The following is a 25,279-nucleotide window of genomic DNA, read 5'->3' on the forward strand; positions in this document are numbered from 1 at the left end:
ATTGTCTTATAACAAAATACTTGACGTCCTCCACAGCATGTTCCCTCTGTAACCAATGTGTAACCAAAGGGGCAAATTCCTTTTTTGTCCTAATACAACTTTTGTGCTCTATTATCCTTTGTCTAATAGCTCTGGTCGTATGGCCAATGTATACCATGTCACAAGGGCAAACAATAGCGTAAACCACTCGCTCCGAAGAGCATGTGTAATGACCTCTCAACTCATATGGGACAGGCAACATTTTACAACGATACTGTTTAACTTGTAATGCATTGTTGCATACAGAACAATGCCCACATTGAAACTGACCCATAGTGGCAACATCTACGTCAGCTATTTTTCTATGTTTTAGCCTTTGTCTTAGATTTCTACCCTTCTTGGTAGCAAATATAGGTAACTCAGAGAAACCCGGTAATGATGATATAATTCTCCATTGTCTTTTAATGCTCTGTTTGATGGCTGTAGTTTTTGTAGAGTATGGAAGGGTACAAATCACTCTAGAGATCTTATCCTTGACCTGAACTGATAACAAATTGTCACGGTTAGCAAACAGACCCCTTTTATATGCTCTCTTAATAATCCTTTTACTGTAACCTCTCTCCATAAAGCAATTTGATAATTCCTGAGCCTTGACTTTGTACTCTTCCACTGAAGAGCACAACCTTCTATATCTGAGGAATTGACCAACTGGAATGTTCTCTTTTAACCTACGTGGATGAAAACTTGTGGCGTGAAGTAAAGTATTCCTGTCTGTGGGTTTCTTGAAAACTGATGTCTGAAAATAACTCCCATGTCGGGTTATGGCTACATCCAAAAATGCTATCTTTGTTTTATCCTTCACAAATGTAAACTGTAAGTTAGAATCACATGTGTTCATATACTGGTGAAATTCAACTAATGTCTCATCATCCCCAATCCATATAAAAAACAGGTCATCGATGTACCTCTTCCAAATAGTAATCTGTGTAAAAAATTCAGAAGAATAAATATGGAGATCTTCGTACCGGGCTACATAAAGACCCGCTACAGTGGGTGCCAAGGGGGATCCCATGGGGATACCCCTTACCTGTTTATAATACACCCCCTCAAAACGAAAGTAACTTTCAGTCAACACAAGTTTGACTAATTGCATAAGCAATTTGTTCTTCCGATGGGAAAAACCCATATCCTCCAATATAGTACGTACAATCAATACCGCCTCTGATTGGGGTATATTGGTGTAAAGAGATGAAATATCGGCTGTAACCAACCACTGTGCTGAAAATGCCAACGTATCAGTAAGATTGGATAAAAAATCCATAGAGTCCCTTACATAAGACTGGACCTGCACAATTCTTCCTTGAAGTAAACAATCAATATATTTAGCAATGGGCTCAAAAATGGACCCAATGCCTGACACTATGGGCCTACCCGGAGGCCTCTCCAAAGATTTATGAATCTTGGGAACCATGTAAAAATATGGAACAGAAGGGTGTGTTTGGAGTAACCATTTAAATTCCTGTTTGGAAATAACACGCTCTTTAACAGCCTGCTCTAACAGGTCCTTAATTCTAATACTTAACATACCAGTAGGATCCTGTCTCAAAACAATATACGTAGTTATGTCCTGTAACTGGTGTACAGCTTCCTCATGATACATAAGGGTATCTAAGACAACAACGGCTCCCCCCTTATCTGCTGCTGATATTACTATGGAGGTATCAGATTGTAATTCCCCAATCGCTTCATATTCCCCTCTGCTGAGATTATATTTCAAGCTCTCTTGTTTCGATTCAATCTGAACCAAATCGTCTAACACTAAATGTTCAAAAGCGACAATGAGCGGATGAGGAGGAACCGGAGGCATCCAAGTAGAAGTACGATATAATTTCTTATCAGAATCATAATTGATGTCTGTAGGGCCAAAAAAGTCCCTTAATCTGATTCGTCTAAAAAATTTCTGCAATTCGACTCTAGTGTCGAAAGGGGCATGTCTTTCCGATGGGACAAAGGTCATACCTTTGCTTAAAACAGATAACATCTCATCAGATAATATTTTCTTAGAGATGTTAATAACTGCATGTCCACCAGTATGTGTCACCCTTAATAACGGCGATATCGGTTGGATCCCCCTTTGTGTAAATTTCTTTGACCTGTGTCTCCTTGTGTCTGTTTCATCTGAGAGCGTAAAAAAGGTACACGTTGATTGACATCCCCAGGCACAACCCTATCCCCAGCTCCAGCTCCTGCTTGAAATGTTACCCTCCTAGATGGAATATCCTCTCCCGATTTATCGTCCTCGGAAGATCCATCCGAAGACGAAAAACCAGCTCGGGGTCTAGTGTTGTACTTCCTGCCCTTTTGCATCCAAGCATATACATATCCCTGAGTATAGTCTCTCTCATCCCTGTAATATTTACTCAGTTTAACCTTTTTAATCTCCTCCCTAAAGGATTCCAATTGTTTTTGGAAATCTTCTAACTGTTCGTCATAACCCTCAATGGGACATGAAGAAGATATGTTCTGTAATTCCTTAGAGACTGATTCATTAATTTCAACTACTTCTTCCTTGATGTATGAGATAGTGAGGAGCATAAGGTCGTATGAACACTTGCTTAGTATGGCATTCCATTTGGTAACAAAATTATCATTGTTAGAATAGAATGAAGGAGCCTTGTTCATTCTTAATCCACGTGGTACACGTTTCACGTGGCAGTATTCTGAGAGGGTCTTTGCATGCAGCTCCATGCGTATCAATTTCTTACTTAACTTCATGTAAGATTCCCAATTCGCCTCCACTGCGGGCTCAACTGTCTCTGAGTCTAATAACCGTAATCCAGACAAAATGTCCTGAGCTGCCTGGTCTGTGAAACTCCACATGGAGTCCTCCATATTATATTATAACCCACCCAAAACAAGTAGGTAACCGTACAAGGTATAAACACTGGGTGAATAGACCTAATTCCTCTATGAGTGCAATACTATCTAATTCAAGAAGAGGATAGCTTGAAATTTTTAATCATTTATTGATACAAATCTTTATTATCAAAATGTGTCCACTTAAAATAACACACATCCATCCATACACACTCATACCTTAAAAATATACATCCTCAAGGAAGGTACATCTGAACACCTGCAAAATACACATATAAACCTAATCTAGTAATTATTGATCCCTGTGGACAAATTCCACTTACAATCTATCAATACACTTATAAAAATATGTATCCTCGGTAGTCTGACTTCTCCAAAGTATCCTCCCTTCTTAATGCATTTCTTAGATGTATATCAGGTTTATCTCGGTGTAGTCAACCCCAACAAGTGGCCCCTGTTTCGCACTCGTTTGCTTCCTCAGGGGGATGAAAAACCTCTGAGAAAACCAAACGAAACATAAAATGAAAAACAAAACTTTGGACACACCCCTATATTTCAAATAATCTAAATGTTGCTTCAAAACATCGATAAACACCAAACTGTTACCAACCAAAGACTCACCAAACCAGTACTCCTCTATGCTCAATTATAACTTCAGTTCCAAGACCTCTCCGACATGGGTTATACTTTCAAGACCTCTCCAACGTGAGCTTCTTCATGTTAACCAAGAAGTTGTAACACGAACGTTCCATCTACAATATATGCGTACATGGCACAATAAAACAACTCTTATTTCTGCCCTCCTATACCAATTAATTGTACCCATATTAAAACTTACATACCTGGCAAATGCTTTTTTCAATCGCTTTTAAATCTCAAAAGACGCCCGAAGGTGAACCACCATCTTACACCACGTCCATGTTAGTTAACCCTGTATCAACGTCTTCAAACTTTATTGTCCCACGTCGGCAACCACTCCCAACGACGTTCTAACAATTAAAGTCACGTTCAATGACCTTATACAAACCACTTCAAACTTTATTGTCCCACGTCTACAACCACTCTCAACCACGTCCCAAATTTCACAAATTTCACAGCCACGTTAATGCGTTACCACGCACCCCAGCTACCAAATGACCCCTCAGTCAAATAACACACTCCCACCAAATCCTACCTGCTAAAGCCACTTTGAAAAAAAGAAGAACAACACACCCGATATCACCAACGGAGTATAATGAGCCTCAATATGTTTCCCAGAAATAATATAGATGACTCAGCGACTCACAAATCCCCTTACTCACCCCAATCACTGCTAAAGCCGAATCAATCCTGCTCACAAATATCCTAACTCTACCGATAACTACATAGCTATAATGATTTAACTGAATCAATCCTACTCCCAAATTCCCTGACTCCACCAATCACTACATGGTTATAAATCAATGTCTCCAGATCTCATATAATACCACAAGGAGGGGAAAAAATCCTAAAAACAAGACTGCCATTCGATTTCAGCGTTCAAACCAACCGGCATTAAAGTCTGCCACTTGAATATACATTGTTGCTCCCATTTTATTAGCAATCGACGAACATCACCCTCTTTGTTGATACATTGTCTTATAACAAAATACTTGACGTCCTCCACAGCATGTTCCCTCTGTAACCAATGTTACAGAGGGCAGGAAGTACAACACTAGACCCCGAGCTGGTTTTTCGTCTTCGGATGGATCTTCCGAGGACGATAAATCGGGAGAGGATATTCCATCTAGGAGGGTAACATTTCAAGCAGGAGCTGGAGCTGGGGATAGGGTTGTGCCTGGGGATGTCAATCAACGTGTACCTTTTTTACGCTCTCAGATGAAACAGACACAAGGAGACACAGGTCAAAGAAATTTACACAAAGGGGGATCCAACCGATATCGCCGTTATTAAGGGTGACACATACTGGTGGACATGCAGTTATTAACATCTCTAAGAAAATATTATCTGATGAGATGTTATCTGTTTTAAGCAAAGGTATGACCTTTGTCCCATCGGAAAGACATGCCCCTTTCGACACTAGAGTCGAATTGCAGAAATTTTTTAGACGAATCAGATTAAGGGACTTTTTTGGCCCTACAGACATCAATTATGATTCTGATAAGAAATTATATCGTACTTCTACTTGGATGCCTCCGGTTCCTCCTCATCCGCTCATTGTCGCTTTTGAACATTTAGTGTTAGACGATTTGGTTCAGATTGAATCGAAACAAGAGAGCTTGAAATATAATCTCAGCAGAGGGGAATATGAAGCGATTGGGGAATTACAATCTGATACCTCCATAGTAATATCAGCAGCAGATAAGGGGGGAGCCGTTGTTGTCTTAGATACCCTTATGTATCATGAGGAAGCTGTACACCAGTTACAGGACATAACTACGTATATTGTTTTGAGACAGGATCCTACTGGTATGTTAAGTATTAGAATTAAGGACCTGTTAGAGCAGGCTGTTAAAGAGCGTGTTATTTCCAAACAGGAATTTAAATGGTTACTCCAAACACACCCTTCTGTTCCATATTTTTACATGGTTCCCAAGATTCATAAATCTTTGGAGAGGCCTCCGGGTAGGCCCATAGTGTCAGGCATTGGGTCCATTTTTGAGCCCATTGCTAAATATATTGATTGTTTACTTCAAGGAAGAATTGTGCAGGTCCAGTCTTATGTAAGGGACTCTATGGATTTTTTATCCAATCTTACTGATACGTTGGCATTTTCAGCACAGTGGTTGGTTACAGCCGATATTTCATCTCTTTACACCAATATACCCCAATCAGAGGCGGTATTGATTGTACGTACTATATTGGAGGATATGGGTTTTTCCCATCGGAAGAACAAATTGCTTATGCAATTAGTCAAACTTGTGTTGACTGAAAGTTACTTTCGTTTTGAGGGGGTGTATTATAAACAGGTAAGGGGTATCCCCATGGGATCCCCCTTGGCACCCACTGTAGCGGGTCTTTATGTAGCCCGGTACGAAGATCTCCATATTTATTCTTCTGAATTTTTTACACAGATTACTATTTGGAAGAGGTACATCGATGACCTGTTTGTTATATGGATTGGGGATGATGAGACATTAGTTGAATTTCACCAGTATATGAACACATGTGATTCTAACTTACAGTTTACATTTGTGAAGGATAAAACAAAGATAGCATTTTTGGATGTAGCCATAACCCGACATGGGAGTTATTTTCAGACATCAGTTTTCAAGAAACCCACAGACAGGAATACTTTACTTCACGCCACAAGTTTTCATCCACGTAGGTTAAAAGAGAACATTCCAGTTGGTCAATTCCTCAGATATAGAAGGTTGTGCTCTTCAGTGGAAGAGTACAAAGTCAAGGCTCAGGAATTATCAAATTGCTTTATGGAGAGAGGTTACAGTAAAAGGATTATTAAGAGAGCATATAAAAGGGGGTCTGTTTGCTAACCGTGACAATTTGTTATCAGTTCAGGTCAAGGATAAGATCTCTAGAGTGATTTGTACCCTTCCATACTCTACAAAAACTACAGCCATCAAACAGAGCATTAAAAGACAATGGAGAATTATATCATCATTACCGGGTTTCTCTGAGTTACCTATATTTGCTACCAAGAAGGGTAGAAATCTAAGACAAAGGCTAAAACATAGAAAAATAGCTGACGTAGATGTTGCCACTATGGGTCAGTTTCAATGTGGGCATTGTTCTGTATGCAACAATGCATTACAAGTTAAACAGTATCGTTGTAAAATGTTGCCTGTCCCATATGAGTTGAGAGGTCATTACACATGCTCTTCGGAGCGAGTGGTTTACGCTATTGTTTGCCCTTGTGACATGGTATACATTGGCCATACGACCAGAGCTATTAGACAAAGGATAATAGAGCACAAAAGTTGTATTAGGACAAAAAAGGAATTTGCCCCTTTGGTTACACATTGGTTACAGAGGGAACATGCTGTGGAGGACGTCAAGTATTTTGTTATAAGACAATGTATCAACAAAGAGGGTGATGTTCGTCGATTGCTAATAAAATGGGAGCAACAATGTATATTCAAGTGGCAGACTTTAATGCCGGTTGGTTTGAACGCTGAAATCGAATGGCAGTCTTGTTTTTAGGATTTTTTTCCCCTCCTTGTGGTATTATATGAGATCTGGAGACATTGATTTATAACCATGTAGTGATTGGTGGAGTCAGGGAATTTGGGAGTAGGATTGATTCAGTTAAATCATTATAGCTATGTAGTTATCGGTAGAGTTAGGATATTTGTGAGCAGGATTGATTCGGCTTTAGCAGTGATTGGGGTGAGTAAGGGGATTTGTGAGTCGCTGAGTCATCTATATTATTTCTGGGAAACATATTGAGGCTCATTATACTCCGTTGGTGATATCGGGTGTGTTGTTCTTCTTTTTTTCAAAGTGGCTTTAGCAGGTAGGATTTGGTGGGAGTGTGTTATTTGACTGAGGGGTCATTTGGTAGCTGGGGTGCGTGGTAACGCATTAACGTGGCTGTGAAATTTGTGAAATTTGGGACGTGGTTGAGAGTGGTTGTAGACGTGGGACAATAAAGTTTGAAGTGGTTTGTATAAGGTCATTGAACGTGACTTTAATTGTTAGAACGTCGTTGGGAGTGGTTGCCGACGTGGGACAATAAAGTTTGAAGACGTTGATACAGGGTTAACTAACATGGACGTGGTGTAAGATGGTGGTTCACCTTCGGGCGTCTTTTGAGATTTAAAAGCGATTGAAAAAAGCATTTGCCAGGTATGTAAGTTTTAATATGGGTACAATTAATTGGTATAGGAGGGCAGAAATAAGAGTTGTTTTATTGTGCCATGTACGCATATATTGTAGATGGAACGTTCGTGTTACAACTTCTTGGTTAACATGAAGAAGCTCACGTTGGAGAGGTCTTGAAAGTATAACCCATGTCGGAGAGGTCTTGGAACTGAAGTTATAATTGAGCATAGAGGAGTACTGGTTTGGTGAGTCTTTGGTTGGTAACAGTTTGGTGTTTATCGATGTTTTGAAGCAACATTTAGATTATTTGAAATATAGGGGTGTGTCCAAAGTTTTGTTTTTCATTTTATGTTTCGTTTGGTTTTCTCAGAGGTTTTTCATCCCCCTGAGGAAGCAAACGAGTGCGAAACAGGGGCCACTTGTTGGGGTTGACTACACCGAGATAAACCTGATATACATCTAAGAAATGCATTAAGAAGGGAGGATACTTTGGAGAAGTCAGACTACCGAGGATACATATTTTTATAAGTGTATTGATAGATTGTAAGTGGAATTTGTCCACAGGGATCAATAATTACTAGATTAGGTTTATATGTGTATTTTGCAGGTGTTCAGATGTACCTTCCTTGAGGATGTATATTTTTAAGGTATGAGTGTGTATGGATGGATGTGTGTTATTTTAAGTGGACACATTTTGATAATAAAGATTTGTATCAATAAATGATTAAAAATTTCAAGCTATCCTCTTCTTGAATTAGATAGTATTGCACTCATAGAGGAATTAGGTCTATTCACCCAGTGTTTATACCTTGTACGGTAACATACAATGTTACCCAGATAATGTGGGTAAGAATACACCCAATGAGAAACACATACTTTTAGCCATATTGAAGTAGAAAATTTTCAGATAATTAATTCTTGCAGGAAAATCACAGTTTACCTGCATTAATGGCTTTGAAAATTGTCATCATTATTTGCATTTTTATTGCAATGTTTTTTATATTGTATATCACCCTGAGGCTTGCTGTTATACATATTTAAAAAAATATAATATAATTTATCAACATGCATTAGGACCCTAATGCCTATGATAACGCAGTAATGCATACGATAAAGACCACATTGTAAAATGCATATGCAAATTTAAAATTAGTATTCGAGCTGAAGGATTTTGGGCAGAGTTAATGAAAATGAGGGTTGGTTAACATGGTGTGCGATGAAGTAGCAAACACTATCGCGGGATTTAATGCCGGAAATAACTGCACCTTTTCTCTGTGTGTTATGCCTGTGTTAGCTGAGTGTTACAGGCCGAAACAGTATTCATCGCAAATGACGATTCAGGATGGGGGGAGAGGGGGAAGGAGAGAGAGACTCTGTGGAGGCTCACTTATATTTGAACTTTTTCTACCACTGTAAGAAGCGGCAGTTTTATATGCACAGTCATTCATATGAACATCACAGCTACCATCAGGGAAGTTTTTATGTGATTTGGAGGGATGAAAGGTGAAAGAAGAGTAGATTTTTACCATGTTCTCTCTACCGAGCTTGATGCACTCCCACCTCACAAACCTCACCCCGAGTTACTAGTGCCCCCTATTACAGTGATATAAATAGTTGACTTTTTTTGTGAGCCTCTACAGAGGCTCTCTCTCTCTCTCCCTCTCCCCTCAGTATGCAATGTGAAAATAACATGTGGTGCAGTAAATACCTGTGCCTTTTTTATCACGGGCGCAACTAATATTTTGCTTCAGAAGTACACACATAGATTTAACAATGTCATCCACATGCGCACTGTTCCCTCCCTTGACCTAAGCTCGCCTCCTGGAACATATCCCTCTTAATGTGGGTAAGAATACACCCAATGAGAAACACAAACTTTTAGCCATATTGAAGTAGAAAATTTTCAGATAATTAATTCTTGCAGGAAAATCACAGTTTACCTGCATTAATGGCTTTGAAAATTGTCCTCATTATTTGCATTTTTATTGCAATGTTTTTTATATTGTATATCACCCTGAGGCTTGCTGTTATACATATTAAAAAAAATGATAGAATCAGTTGAATTTTGATCAGTGAGTGCAACTCTCACAAGTAGGGGCAGATTTTAAAAGGTACGCGCGAGTGTACATCTGTGCGTGTTACCTGGTGCGCACAAATGTTCGCCCAATTTTATAACATGCACACGCAGCCGCGCACATGTTTTAAAATCAGAGGTTGGCGTGCACGCAAGGGGGTGCATACTAGTGCACCTTGCGCACGCCGAGCCCTTGGGGAGAAAAGCTGGCTTTCCCCATTTCCCCCCACCTTCCCCTACCTGTCCTGCCCGAAAAAAAACCAAATCCTTATTTTAATCTCACAAGTTATGCCTGCCAGAGGCAGGCATAAATTGCGCATGCCAGTCGACTGCCGCCGCGGATCCCCCGGCACAGCTGCTGTGCCTGAGTACTCAGCCATGCCTCCTGCCCTGCCCCGGACCACCCCACCACACCCCAGGACTGTCTGCCCTACCCCCGTCCCAACCCCTGCCCATCCATTCAGAAAAGCCTCAAGACTTACACACATCCTGGGCCTTTTGAAAAGAGGCCTGGCACATGTAACCCCCCTACGCGCACAAATCTACCTGGATTTACATGCGTTTGGCTTTTAAAATCTACCCTGTAGTTTCCTGGGTCTAGAAATTATTATGGAAAAATCTACTGAAATCATGGCAAGGCTCTGAGGCTAAAACACTGACCCACCACCAGTGAATTGTTCCTAATATCTCTGGTCCTGATTTTAAAAAGCATTTACATGCTTATAATTGATTTTATATTTATTATTATTTATTGGTTTTACAATAATGCCAAGAAATAATTCTCATACAGAAAATAACAAAATAATAATAATATATCATAGAAAAAGGAAAATATAACAATCACATTTTAGCCCACAATGAAGACTACAGAAGAGAAGATATTGAATTTATACAAGAAGAAAAAAGATCAGCCAAATCAGTAATCAAATCAGTGATATTTATAGTTTAGCAGTGGGAAACTAAAAGAGGATGAGAAATCAGAGTCTGCCTGTGAATTATTAAATTAGACAGTTGTCTGTGGTCAAAAAAGATATATATAACCACAACACACTTACAGGGGACATTCAACCAAAACAATGTCCCAAGTTGCAGCACCCAGGGTCTCAGAAGAAACCTCTTTCTCCGAAGCTGGGTAGCTTTTGCCACATCAGGATACCTATTTATCCAATAGTTTTAAAAGGAATTTTGTCCCATTGTGCAAAAAAAATGTTTTATCACCAAATCCCTGTCTGAATCCACCATATTCAGACAACAACCAACAAGGACTGAATGGCACAGGCTAGGTAAACAAATAAGTGTGGGGAGTAGCTTGCTTATTGCAGCGGTTACTACCCCTAACCAAATAAGCTAGATACTTCACTTAGATGTAGCTCCAGCACTGCTCTCTACATCAATGGCGGGGGTGGAAGGTAACTAGAACCGAAAAGTTACTAACAAGGGCCAAGAGTAACAGATAAGTATGAGAAAAAAAATAAGTGTGAAAGCTTGCTGGGCAGACTGGATGGGCCATTTGGTCTTCTTCTGCCGTCATTTCTGTTTCTATGTAACTAAAGTTGAGGCAGTTATTCCTTCAGTAACAGAGCTTTCCAAGAAAATAAAACTGGGTTTTACACACATAAATGCACTTTACTCGCGTATGTGGGCTTTTGAAAATTGCTACAGTACATGGCATTGAATTGCCCATAGGATTTACTTGCATAAGTGCACTTTACACAAGTAAATGGCTTTCGAAAATTGCTACGATAATATACTTCATTTATGCGTGTAACTTCTTTGAAAATGACTTCCTCTGTGTTTAGAGATGTATCCTTTTTTTCTCATATTAAGATGTCATTACTGATGTTCATTTGAGGTAGTCCAGACATGCTCTTCCCCTAGCAGGGCTGGAAATATTTCTTGAATGGCACACTTAACCTTAGGCAGACTCAGGAGCAGGAGTGTGAGCTAGAGTATGAGCCATTTTGGCAGAACACATCAGAAATTACTAAACATTTCCTATAGTAGAAAAAAAATACCTTTTTCTACAGACCTGTGCTGGATTGGACAATCCCAGAACCCACTGTTTGACCCAGAAGATCGTATTGGTTCAATCGTGAGCCATCTTCAGCCACCACTACTGACTTTGCCGGGTCATGTGTCCAAGCATATATGACTTCTGCCCGGGTATAGGCATCTAATAACAAAAAAAGATTATTGCTCATAATAATGTTACATGAATGTTAGCATTTTGGGTGTTAAGATCCAAGTAATAATTATTTTTTAAAGGAGCTCTATGTTGCATATACAACAGTATACAAAATTAAGTTATCCAGGTGTATTTCTATTCTCAAATACCACATATAAAATAGTATCTTATCAATAGTAACCTGTAGCTAAGATAATGAAAGAAAAACAATCAAGCCAAGGAGTAACTGGATGGTACAACACTTGCAGCAGGATAAATAGAATGAATAGTAAATTTCCAAAAATGAAACCATTGGGTAAATCCTGTTGAGATTTGAAATATTTCTAATTCCTTCTAACTTGATTTTTTTTAAGCAACAACAACAAAAAAGGGTTTTGCATCTTCAGAACACAATTAATTGAATTAATTGAAAAGTGGGATAAAGTATTTTATTTGCGCAATTATTAGAATATATTGCTCACACAAGAATAGGATTACTTTCCTGTTAGTCAAATTTTCTTTCAAACTATTCTGAGCCGTAAAAATGTCCACGTATGCACAGTATGGACACAGGGTCATATGTTTCTACACTAAATTTATTTAGTAAAGTATATGATTATCTTACAACAACTTTTGTATTAATGTACCACCAACATCTAAGGAAACCATACAAAAAATCAGGTAAACAAATATGGCTGCCTAAAACAAGATTAGTCCAGTATTCCTTTATTTCTCTATCTTATTCTAGAAAGGTCTAAAACTCCATTATAATCATCATACCTTCTCAAAGCCTGCCAGTCCATAAGTGGGATTTATTAGATTTTGATTGTTCACCATAACCTTTTCAGCATAATAAATCAGGGTAAGAATGACCAAATCCCTGATGTATTATTTGCTAAGGGATGTGCTTTCATTTGAAATGAATAGAAAATTACAAATGACATTTTTTTGTTTTGTTTTCAAAAGTAAAGCAGTCTGTTCCATCCCACACCTGCCAACAAAATCCATACCACATAAAAAAAAAAGCCCCTCCTAGACCCCCTTCTGGCTCCCAACGCCACCTCCCCCATTCTCAAGTCCACAGGAGGGTGGAAGGGTCATGGGTTATATATAGATCCAGAATGGCCTGAGGAAATGCAGAGCTTTAATGTATGCGTCGACCATATTGCCCATTGATTTTCTTCTCATAAATGGAAAGTAAATCTCCAGAAGTCTGAAGCACTTTTGGTGAGTAGGCAGCATACATACTTCATCTGCAAGAGCTCCTGGGATGTCAGGTACAGCAATTAGGGATGTGCATTCATTTTTAACAAATGCCAAATATGCAATAAATAAGACCATTTTTTGGTTTGTTCCAAATGGAACAAACTGGAAATAGCCTTCTGTGAAAATACAAAAATACCCAAAAATGTTCAGGTTTTTTGTGGCATATTAAAAAGGTTTTTTGTGGCATGTTAAAAAGGTTTTTGTGGCATATTAAAAAAAACAAACTATGGCAGCCCTGCCTGAGCTTTCCTGGCCAAAAAATGAACCAAGCCTAGAGTAGGCCTAGTACTGAGGCCTGATCATTAAAATGCTTAATAAAAAAAAAAAAGAATTCATATTTTAAGACAAAAGATCCTCTTCTATTCACATAGGGGCGGATTTTAAAAGGAGCGCGAATAGCCTACTTTTGTTTGCGCTCCAGGCGCAAACAAAAGTACGCTGGATTTTAGTAGATACGCGCGGAGCCGCGCGTATCTGCTAAAAACCTGGATTGGCGCGCGCAAGGCTATGGATTTTGTATAGCCGGCGCGCGCCGAGCCGCGCAGCCTACCCCCGTTCCCTCCAAGGCCGCTCCGAAATCGGAGCGGCCTCGGAGGGAACTTTTCTTTGCCCTCCCCTCACCTTCCCCTCCCTTCCCCTCCCTAACCCACCCGCCCGGCCCTGTCTAAACCCCCTCTTACCTTTGTCGGGGGATTTACGCCTCCCTCTGGGAGGCGTAAATCCCCGCGCGCCAGCAGGCCTCTTGCGCGCCGGGCCGCGACCTGGGGGCGGGTACGGAGGGTGCGGCCACGCCCCCAGACCGCCCTGGGCCGTAGCCACGCCCCCGTACGTGCCCCCAAAATGCTGCCGACACGCCCCCGAAACGCCGTGACGACCGGGCCCGCCCCCGACACGCCCCCCTCGGAGAACCCCGGGACTTACGCGAGTCCCGGGGCTTTGCGCGCACCGGTAGGCCTATGTAAAATAGGCTTCCCGGCGCGCAGGGCCCTGCTCGCCTAAATCCGCCCTGTTTTGGGTGGATTTAGGCGAGCAGGGCTCTGAAAATCCGCCCCATAAAGTATGAGGTTTTTATTAATCCTATTTATTATCATGGTAAGCTGAAATAAAAGCAGACCTATACCAGAAAGAGTTTGGTTCTCCATAGTTTAACCAACACCAACCCTTTACTTGGACCTAGTGGGGAGGAAGAGATGTAGACTACGATAGTAACTTTCAAACTGGCGCTGTGCACATTTGCACACATACGTTGGCCTACGCCCAGGGAAGCAACCATTTTATAACATACACACGCATATGTATGCATGTTAAAAAAATAGCCTGGCTGCACGCACATGTATGACAAATTTTAAGTAGGCGCTTGCTTGTGCGCACAAATCCCGCTTCTACTGCGTAAATCAGGGGATTTTTAAAGGGTGCACGTACACAACCCATTCCCAGTTTTACCAGTTCATGCTCAGTTCACCCAGTTAAAAGACAGGACCTCCAACCCCCCTGACTTGATAGCTTTCACTCCCCCCAGTTAGGCCCAACCCTTAAAACCCCACAGATCCGCCTAGGTTTCTTTAAATTTTAACTTACATGGCATTCATAGCAGAAGTAAAGTTATGTGGCAGAGGAGCTCAACACGCACCAGGTTGCAAATTTATTTACGTGAACATCTCAGTTTCATGTCCCAAAATGTCCATGCCCCTCTCAGATCACACCCACACCATGCCCATTTTAGAAAACATTTGAGATATGCATGCGGCAGCATTTATGCCTGTATCTGGGCACTTTTAAAAATATGGTGGTGCACACTAACCCAATTTATTTGCGCATCCTCCGACTGATGTGCATGCCAGGCTTTTAAAATTCATTTTTAAATCATAAATTGGTTTATCAACATCCTGTTAAAATTACTAGCCCAAGAATACAAATCAGTTACAAAAATGGTAATGCACTGTCTTGAAAATTCTCCACATATCACCTTTTTAGCTCTAATGAAATTGGCTTCAGTCCTATAGAGTGTTGGGCCAACCATTTCCTCAATGACAACTCGCATTACCCACCATTTCTTGTGGCAGCTGATTGTCTTGAGGTAGTAAGAGCTGTACACTCCTCTATATTGACAGAAAAACTCTCTCCATGCTCTCTCACCCCCTCTCAATTTAGTCACCACTTTGGCATATGGAATAGAATCATCTCATTTCAGATATTATTCTAGATGGCTATATGGCCAAAAACACCAGTAACTCATTCTTTCTCCTAGTGACAGAGCTTTTGGCCCTTGCTGACCTGAGGAGTGCAAAAATAATCTTTTTAAATAAACTGTGGTCTTTTTTTTTTTTAAACATTATTTTCAATCCAGAAATATCCTCCTCCTCCTTTGAGCTTCCAGCTCAGTCAGAACTAGCCTCCACTGGGCTATGCACAATATACCTTCATTCTTAATTATCCAGGTTTCTACCCCTATTTTAAACAGCATCACCCAGCACTTCCCAGCTATTGCAGCAATAATCTTCAGGCAGCGGACATAAACCATGGTTCCCTCCAAGTTCTGGCTAACATAGATCATAAATCTGGCCAGTAGGTATTGCCATTGATCAATGATGGGACACTCTCCAGAAGCTATGCATGCTGTCTCTGCAGCATCCCCAGCTCTGACAAAACCAGGGAGTAGACACCTAGCCTGGGAATCAAACAATATGTAGCATGACCATTGAACATAGGAATATAAGAGATGCCATGCTGGATTAGATTAAAGTCCATCAAGCCCAGCATCCTTGTCTCCAACAGTGGCAGGTCACAAGTAGGGATGTGCATTTATTAGAAATGAAATAGCAAATGACAACAACATTTCTTATTTTGTTTTATTTTGTTTCCATAATGCAATTATATAAAATCTGATAAAATTTGTTGTTGATCACATTTTGTTTTGAAAAAGTCACCCATTGGGCCTAGGCCCAGGCCTGAGGCCATGGTCTCACCTAGGGAATAGGCCATGGTCCAAAACAGGGTCCATGACTTAAGACTGAGCATGATGCCGGGTCCATGGCTGGAACCCGAGCAAAGTCCCAAGGCCCAAAAGATTTTGCCAGAGTCAGGAAACTTCATGGCTCCCACTTACCTGATCCAACACCTTGGCCCAGGCCCAGGCCTTTTGCTGGGTCCCGACACCTGAGCCATGGCCCAGGCCCAGGTCCAAGCTCAACATCAGGGTCTGGCCCAGATGTGAGTCTTTGCCCACACCTAACACCAGATGCTGCGTCCCGATACCTGTGCCTCAGCTTAGGCCAAGACTCAGGCCAGACACCGGGTTTTGGCCTAGAGGTCCAGTTCTAATGCCTGGGCCTCAGCATCGAGCCTAGGCCAAGATGTTGGACCAGGCCTCCAAGTCTAGCCTTTACGTATGGCCTAGGCCAAGGTCATGGCAAACTACCATGACCTAGGCCTATGCAAGGCCAAAGTTTCAGGCTGGGCCTAGGTCTCATTGGTAGATCCCCCCTCCCCCAGACTGGTTGTAGGGACTGAGAAGGATCTTGGCCCCAGCATTTTTCTGGGTGGGAAGGATGAGTGGTAGGGACGAGAGGCCTCAGGAGGCATGTGTTTTGTTTTTTTTAAGTTGTTTTTGGATTTTTTTTTATGTTATTTCATGGAAAAAAAACACCCCAATATTGAAATTAAAAAACAAATTTGTTTTCCCAGCACATCCCTAGTCACAAACACTTGCAGATCCCATAAAGTAGATCTATTTCCTGTTAATCACTCCCAGGTATAGCAATAGTTTTTCTTAGTCTTTCTGGCAAATAATGTGTTATGGACTTTTCCTCCAGGAATATGTCCAAACCTCTTAGCCTCGTCCCCTTCACCATATCTCCTTGCAACAGATTTCAAAGTTTGACTTGCCCTGAGTGAAAAAGTACTTTCTATGATTTGTTTTAAATCTGCTGTTTGTTAGTTTCACAGAGCGTTCCCCTGTTTTAGTATTTTTTTTAAAGTGTAAATAACTGTCCTTTATTTACCTGTTCTACCCCATCAGGCTGACCCAGCATGAATAAATTTAAAGAGCAAACATAAAATCCTCTATGAATTTGTATCCATTCATGTTGGAACAAAAGAAGAAACGCTCTTAACTTACAGCTTCCAAATTTTAAGGGGCAGGCATGAGCATCCATGGGAAAATCTTCTAAATGCATGGGACATTCGGCTCGCACCGTCAATCTGCAATACAATATATCTATTACAGCTTTAAGAAAAGTGGTTATTTGACAAGAAATCTGTTTAAGATTAAGTGGAATTAAATATGTTATAGTAGCTCCTTTTCTAGAATTATATACAAAATATCGGATGCAATAATTGCTCTGTTTCCTTAGATGGTGAATTAAAATAGCCAAAACAGTAAAGAAAGTCAGAAAGAAAATGGGTGGAAAGAGAAATAGATGCTGTGCTTTCAAGACTCCCCATTTCAGTGGAAAAACAAGAGACTGTCATCCATAATGCGTCCCCCACATCTCCATGTCATTACCAACTTACATATCAACCCACTTTACAGGCCGCCAACTCTTGGCCAACTTCAGCTGACCACCTGCAAAAGGCCAAAATATGGAGGAACGCCCTCAGCCATGTTCCTGCCCTGGAGAACCACCTCAGACATTCCTTCCCAAACCCATTGAGCTGCGGCCCCCAGATAGCTGAGCCATAATTAACACTATGCACTGATACCCGGTCTCTAGGATGCTCTCCAGATGTTTTTAATTCTCCTATTTAATACAGTCGAACATTGCATTTAAATAATATTTCTATTTTTTTTTTTTGTAATTTAATATCTTATTAAACTTTGTTATAAACTGCAAAGCATTGTCTTCTTCTTTTACCCATTCAGAATGCTACAGATTTACAGTATCATCCAACATTATAACCCCATAACACCTCACCCCCAACTCCCCACCACCACTGAACCCTGTACAACTTTCTTATATACATTTATTTACCCAAAAAACAAGAGTGGGTCTGAACAATGTGTCTAACTGAACTGGATGTGGTTTTTGGGTCCTACCCGAAATTGAAAAATTGTGGTATTGCTTAAGTAATTAAGTAATCCATTTTTGGCTTTTTCTTATTCCCACCTCTCACTGGTCAATATTCTCAATTCCATTATTCTTCAAACCCAATTGAGCAATTCAGAACCTGACTTATTGTTGATTGAATGTATGCCAAATCCCTTCCAATCCATTTTAAGCATTGGAAGGGAAAAACCTGTAAACCATGCTAGGTGATTTACAGCAGGTCATACACAAAAAAAGGAATAAAATATGAAAGAGTAAAACATACATGCAAACATACTGATAAAGTGAACAGTAAAATTAAAAATTCATAAATATAGCATAATAATTCTGTGCAATAATACCTTTCAAAATTGAAATCTTAATAGTGATAGTATGTTGTCATGAATAAACTAACATCCTAAATACTTGAGCCTAATAGCATCAACTCTAGTGGGCACATTTTACCTTTCCTGACTGATGCGAAGGTGTCATTCAACCTTTCTATCTGAGTTGCCTTGGAAACTCTCAGCCAAATATTTAATAGAGATCTGCAGAGGCAGTGCCTGAATGTAATCTGCTTTGAAGTGGCTGAAAGGCAGAATTTAAATTAAATAAATAGCAGTGAGGATAGCAAAGAGCCCTTTGCCAATGCCAAAATTATTCTCTCTCTCTCTCTCTTTTCAAGGATCTTTTCTTTCACTCTAACAGATCTTATAAAACGACAATCTTTCCCTGTGAAAACAAAGCGTGAAAATGGAGTTGTCTGCACATGCTCAGTTTTTTCAGTTGGAGGATATCAGTGTCACTTGATCAAGGTGCCAGCTACAAGCTAATTGTCAAAAAGAATGCTTTCCTTTGATTGGTACTGCTTACTTGCCTTACTCTTCCACCTCGGCTCTGTTCAGACTACTAGCTGACAGGCATTGCCGAGTTGTTATAATTTCCTTCAAGTGAAAACCCCCAGTCTTACTGCAGCATCTTTTTATGGGCCATAGATTTAAAAGGGAAACAAATGAATAAAGCAAACGTTTTTGTTTATATTCATGGGCACTCTCAATTCATTTCAGGGGTGGGGGGAGGCACAAATGAAATGGAAATGGTCTATTTTTTTTTTTTGGCATTTTACTTATTTATTTCAAAAGAATGACCATCCCTGACATTTAATAAACCAAGAGAGTAAACACCTTTCAATAATCACAATCACAAAACCTTAGGGGGCAAATTTTAAAATCTGCACGCGGGGCCTACATTTGTGCGTGCTACCCGGCACGCACAAATGTACGCCTTATTTTATAACATGCGCGCGCATGTTATAAAATCCAGAGTCAGTGTGCGCAAGGGGGTGCACACTTGTGCACCTTGTGTGTGCCGAGCCCTAGGGGAACCCCGATGGCTTTCCCCGTTCCCTCCGCCCCCCCACCTTCCCCTCACTTCCCCTCACTTCCCCTATCTAACCTGCCCACCAGCCCTACATAAATCCCTCCCACCTTTATTTTGTAAATTACGCCTGCCTCTGTCCCTGCCCCGCCCCTTTCACAAAGTCCCGGGATATATGCGTGTCCTGGGGCTTTGTGTGTGTCACGGGGCCTATGCAAAATAGGCTCAGTGCGCGTAACCCTTTTAAAATCTGCCCCTGGGTGGATAAAAAGTGTTCTTTAAAATGTTCCAAACTCAATAACCAATAAACCCCAATCAAAAAGGAGAGTAGTATCAGAGTGCTAAATGATTTGATAATGTGTGCTTCAGTTTGAGATTGTTTACATCCCTAGCATTTAACATGTTTCATCCCACTATTATCTCATCCTTCATTAACCCAATACTCTAGTTAAATTTTTGGTTTCAGGAAACAAATCTGAATGTCTCTTAAAAAAAAAAAAAAAGCAAAAAATACCTTAAGTAGTGTTACTATAGATAAACACACTTGTCCCAAAATTCCCTTCAAATTTTTAAATTATTTGATTGATATTTCTTGTCTTCAGTCTTTATTTACCCCCCAATATCTTATCTGGCCCATCCATTCATCACTTTTTAGCCACATTCACTCAACTGAAACAAATGATGGACCCTGCCTACTACTGCTTTCTTGATCTTTCCTTCTTCAACTGGGCAACATTTGGGGGAAGAGGTGGTGCATTCCGAAGGCATGGCCTCCACCTTAACCAGGGTGGAGCCAAGCTGCTGGCATTAACCTTGAAAAAGGAGATAAAACAGTTTTAAACTAGAACATGGGTGAAAACAGTCAGTCACTCAGCAGTGCATGGTTCGGAGGGAGGAATCTTCAAAGGATACTAAACTGATAGAGGAGAGAGGGCATCCCAATAGAGAGCTCTAATAAAAGCAATAATAACCCACATGCTTATAAGAACCACCTGTTAAAAGATTCCAAAGCACCCCTGTCAATTGAGAAGCAGATTGTTAATACCAACAAAAAAATCATACTTTTAAATGCCTGTATGCGAGTATCAGAAGTATAAAAGCAAGATGAGATAGAATGCATAGCACTGAATGAAGAGGTAGATAAAATTAGCATCTCAGAGATCTGGATAACCAGTGGAACACTGCTATTCCACAGTAAAAATTATCTCACAATGATAGAAGAGATCAACCTGGTGGGGGGGGTGGAACTTTATGTAAGGGATGGCATAGTCCAACTAGATAAAGATCCTGCAAGACACTAAATGCACAGTAGAATCCTTATGGGTGGAAATTCCATGTGTGTTCAGGAAGAATATAGGAAGATGGAGGCATACGACTGTTTATCTGGCCAAAATGAACAAATGATTGATGAAATGCTAACAGAGATAGGGAAACTAATATATTTGGCCGCACAGTGATAATATAAGATTTCAATTACCCCAATATTGACTGTGGAAATGTAATATCAGCACATGCGAAGGAGGTAAAGTTTTTCAATAAAATAAATGACCATTACATGGAGCATATGGTCTGGGAACCGAGAGGAGGAGCCATGTTAGACCTATTTTTTTAATGGAATGCAGGATTTGGTGCCAAAAGTAAAGATGGTGGGGCCGCTTGGCAACAGCGACTACAATGCGATCAAATTTGACTTAATGACTGGGAGGACATTAAGAAAATCTTCAACTTTAGCATTAAACTTTCAAAAGGAAGACTTTGATAAAATGAAGAAAATAGTTAAAAAAAACAAACAAACTGAAAGGTACAGCTACAAAGGTTAAGAATTTATATTAGGCATGGTCATTGTTTAAAAATATCAGCTTAGAAGCCCAGTCCAGATGTATTCCACATATTAAGAAATGTGGAAGGAAGGCCAAACAACTGCCAGCATAGTTAAAAGGTGAGGTAACAGAGGTAATTTTAACTAAGAGAACTTTTTTCAAAAATTGGAAAAAAGATTCATCTGAGAAAAATAGCATTTGCAAGTTAGATGTAAAATGTTGATAAAGCAGGCTAAAAGAATTTGTAAAGAAGCTGGCCATAGAGACACAAACTCATTATAGAAATTTTAAAAAAATATATCCAAAGCAAGAAGCCTGTGAGGGGGTACTTACGGAAAATAAGGCCATCATAGGAAGACTAAATAAATTCTTTGATTTGGTGTTTACTGAAGAGGATGTTGGGGAAAATACCTGTGCTGAAAATTATTTTCAATGGCAATGATTCAGAAGAACTGATAAAAATCACTGTGTAGCTGGAAAGTATAATAGGCAGATTGACAAAATATATAATAGCTAATCACCTGGACCAGATGGTATACACTTCAAAGTTAATGGCAATTTGTAACCTATCAGATTCATCTATTCTGCTTGAAGACTGGAGGATGGTCAGTGTAACCCCTGATCTTTAAAAGGGATTCGGGGTGATATGGGAAACTATATATTGATGAGTCTGACTTTCAGGATACATCATGTAAACCATTCTAAAAACAACATCACAGAACATATAGAAAGACATAGTTTAATAGAACATAACCAGCATGGATTTACAAAATATTGCCTCACCAATCTACTATATATTTTTAAGAGATTAATAAACATGTGGATAATGTGAGGCAGTGGATGTACTGTATTTGGATTTTCTGAAGGCATTTGACTCATGAGAGTCTCATGAGAGACTCCTGAGAAAATAAAAAAATTGTGGGATAGGAGGCAATGTCCTTGTGGATTGCAAACTGGATAAAAGATAGGAAGTAGAGAGTCAGACTAAATGGTCACTTTTCTCAATGGAGAAAAGTATAGTGTTTATGGGATCTGTACTTGACCGGTGATTTTTAATATATTTATAAATCATACGGAAAAAGAAATTACGAATCCAGAATCTCATCTATGACAGTGGCTAATCTATTACATACAAAAAAGTGCCTGAGCCAAACAAATGTGCAAACAATATAAGGGCTAATACAGCCTATATAGATGACTGATATGATGTTCACTTGATAGCTGGTTCCTCAATTGACTTAAAGATTATCACACAAATTGAATAAGAACATAAGAACATAAGAAAATGCCATACTGGGTCAGATCAAGGGTCCATCAAGCCCAGCATCCTGTTTCCAACAGTGGCCAATCCAGGCCATAAGAACCTGGCAAGTACCCAAAAACTAAGTCTATTCCATGTAACCATTGCTAATGGCAGTGGCTATTCTCTAAGTGAACTTAATAGCAGGTAATGGACTTCTCCTCCAAGAACTTATCCAATCCTTTTTTAAACACAGCTATACTAACTGCACTAACCACATCCTCCGACAACAAATTCCAGAGTTTAATTGTGCGTTGAGTAAAAAAGAACTTTCTCCGATTAGTTTTAAATGTGCCCATGCTAATTTCATGGAGTGCCCCCTAGTCTTTCTACTATCCGAAACAGTAAATAACCGATTCACATCTACCCGTTCTAGACCTCTCATGATTTTAAACACTTCTATCATATCCCCCCTCAGTCGTCTCTTCTCCAAGCTGAAAAGTCCTAACCTCTTTAGTCTTTCCTCATAGGGGAGTTGTTCCATTCCCCTTATCATTTTGGTAGCCCTTCTCTGTACCTTCTCCATCGCAATTATATCTTTTTTGAGATGTGGTGACCAGAATTGTACACAGTATTCAAGGTGTGGTCTCACCATGGAGCGAAACAGAGGCATTATGACATTTTCCCTTTTATTCACCATTCCCTTTCTAATAATTCCCAACATTCTGTTTGCTTTTTTGACTGCCGCAGCACACTGTACCGACGATTTCAATGTGTTATCCACTATGACACCTAGATCTCTTTCTTGGGTTGTAGCACCTAATATGGAACCCAACATTGTGTAATTATAGCATGGGTTATTTTTCCCTATATGCATCACCTTGCACTTATCCACATTAAATTTCATTTGAGAAGAACAACTCCTTGAGTTAGGTTTCATATCAGAATATTGGTAAATATTAAAATAAGGATATCATTTTAAAAAACACAGAGACTACACCAAGTATCTCACCATGAACACATTGAAAGTCATGAGAGCTATGCCGAGGACAGCAAATGGAATCAAGCAACCACGACCAAAAGATGGCACCGAGCCCACAGTCCAGAAACGAAAGCTATCTCAAGGAGTTGTTCTTCTCAAATATTCAATTTGTATGATAATCTGTAAGCCTATTGAGGAACCAGCTGTCAAGTGATCCCATATCAGTCATCTATATAGGCTGTATTAAACCCTTATGTTGTGTGCATATTTGTTATTTTTAACTTTATTCATCTGTACGTGTCCCCTGAAGAAGCCTGCCTGTGACCTGGTGAAACTGTGACCTGTGGTTGGAAATATGAGAATTTTAAATGTATGTTTGTTTGTGTACACACTAGACATATTTAAACATTGGAGATTATATTGTATAATAAAACTTCTTTGTTATTTTGTAAATTTAGCTCAGGCACTTTTTTGCATGTAATAGATTAGCCACTGGCATAGATGGGATTCTGGGTTTGATGGACCACTGGTCTGACCCAGCATGGCTCTTTTGCTGTTCTAATGCAGCAGGTCTAAATGATCCCTCAGATGCTAAGTGATTTCCTGCTGCACTCCTTCTGCGATCTGCTCTCCATTGACTCACACCATGAACTCCTTAACTGCCCTCCACCACGTGCTCCAAGGAGGATCTACATTGTTCATACTCCAGCCATTTGCTTGGCACCTTGGTGCACTCGCATGTCACTTTTCCCATGGAGTGTTGCCCTGCCCCTGCTGTGCACCTGTGTTTCCACCCAAGGCACTGTCACATCCAATCTGCTCCATCAGCTTGTGTTAACCCACACAAGCCTACGTCATTATCATGTGACCTACAACTGCTTGTACGGTCAATCAGCCTGACCTTGCCCCATTATCACTCACCACATATCACGCTGCTGCCACTCCTGCAGTGGAGACCAGAGAGCCAATTGCAAGCATACCACCTGACCCTGGCCCTGCACCATTGTGACTTCATGCTACAACCTCTTACAAACAATACTGCTTGCCCCTATCAACCTGGTGCCCTTCATGACTCTCTCTTCAGACACCACTGGTGCTGCCACCTCATTTAAGGGGTCCTTGTGTTTTTCAGCTCCCTTAGCTCCATGATGAATCTCTCTACCCTTGACCTTATCTACCTTATTTATCATGTTCTCTAGCTCCAATATCTTACCCCTAAGGACCTAAAAGAAAACTTTCTTCTCATTTTTCCCCTCGACAAAGACCTTTCTTTTCTCTATCTTTTTATCACTTTCACCTTGGTCTGTAACTGCGCTCCTTCCTCACCAACTTCTACCCCCCCAATCCTTTAACCTCAAAAACTCTCCCCAGCAGCGGACCTTCCCCCATTTCTCTTTGGTAACCAACAATCTGATATTCCCTATGTTTTGTGATTGTGCCTTGACCCTCTCTTTTCTTCTGGCGGTGAGGGAGGGGGCCCAGTTTTGCCTGTCCCACCCGTCTGGTTGTCTGATTTTAAACATTGCAGTCAGATCCACATCAAATGTTTTACTCTGCACAGTACATTTCACGGATACTCTGGATACCAGATCATTTTCAAGCCAAATATATTGCAAATGATACAAAAATTAATTCGATATCAATCACACCAAAAAAACCCACACACACCAACGGTGTATTCCAGTACACACCAATGTAAACAATCCAAAAAACAA

The 25,279-nt window shown here is 40.2% G+C and overlaps 1 protein-coding gene across 1 annotated transcript in view; it reads right to left on the bottom strand.

The window, feature by feature from the left end:
• GABRA1 (gamma-aminobutyric acid type A receptor alpha1 subunit) overlaps positions 1-25,279 on the bottom strand; it is a 175,630-nt gene that overhangs the window by 87,924 nt on the left and 62,427 nt on the right. The window contains exons 5-6 of the mRNA XM_029584084.1: positions 17,239-17,321; positions 11,721-11,864 (exon numbers count right to left, since the gene is read on the bottom strand). Coding sequence (XP_029439944.1) covers positions 11,721-11,864; positions 17,239-17,321 — 227 coding nt within the window. The remainder of the gene's footprint in view (positions 1-11,720; positions 11,865-17,238; positions 17,322-25,279) is intronic.

The sequence above is a fragment of the Rhinatrema bivittatum genome, chromosome 18 (genome assembly GCF_901001135.1).
Source record: "Rhinatrema bivittatum chromosome 18, aRhiBiv1.1, whole genome shotgun sequence".
Lineage (NCBI taxonomy): Eukaryota > Metazoa > Chordata > Amphibia > Gymnophiona > Rhinatrematidae > Rhinatrema > Rhinatrema bivittatum.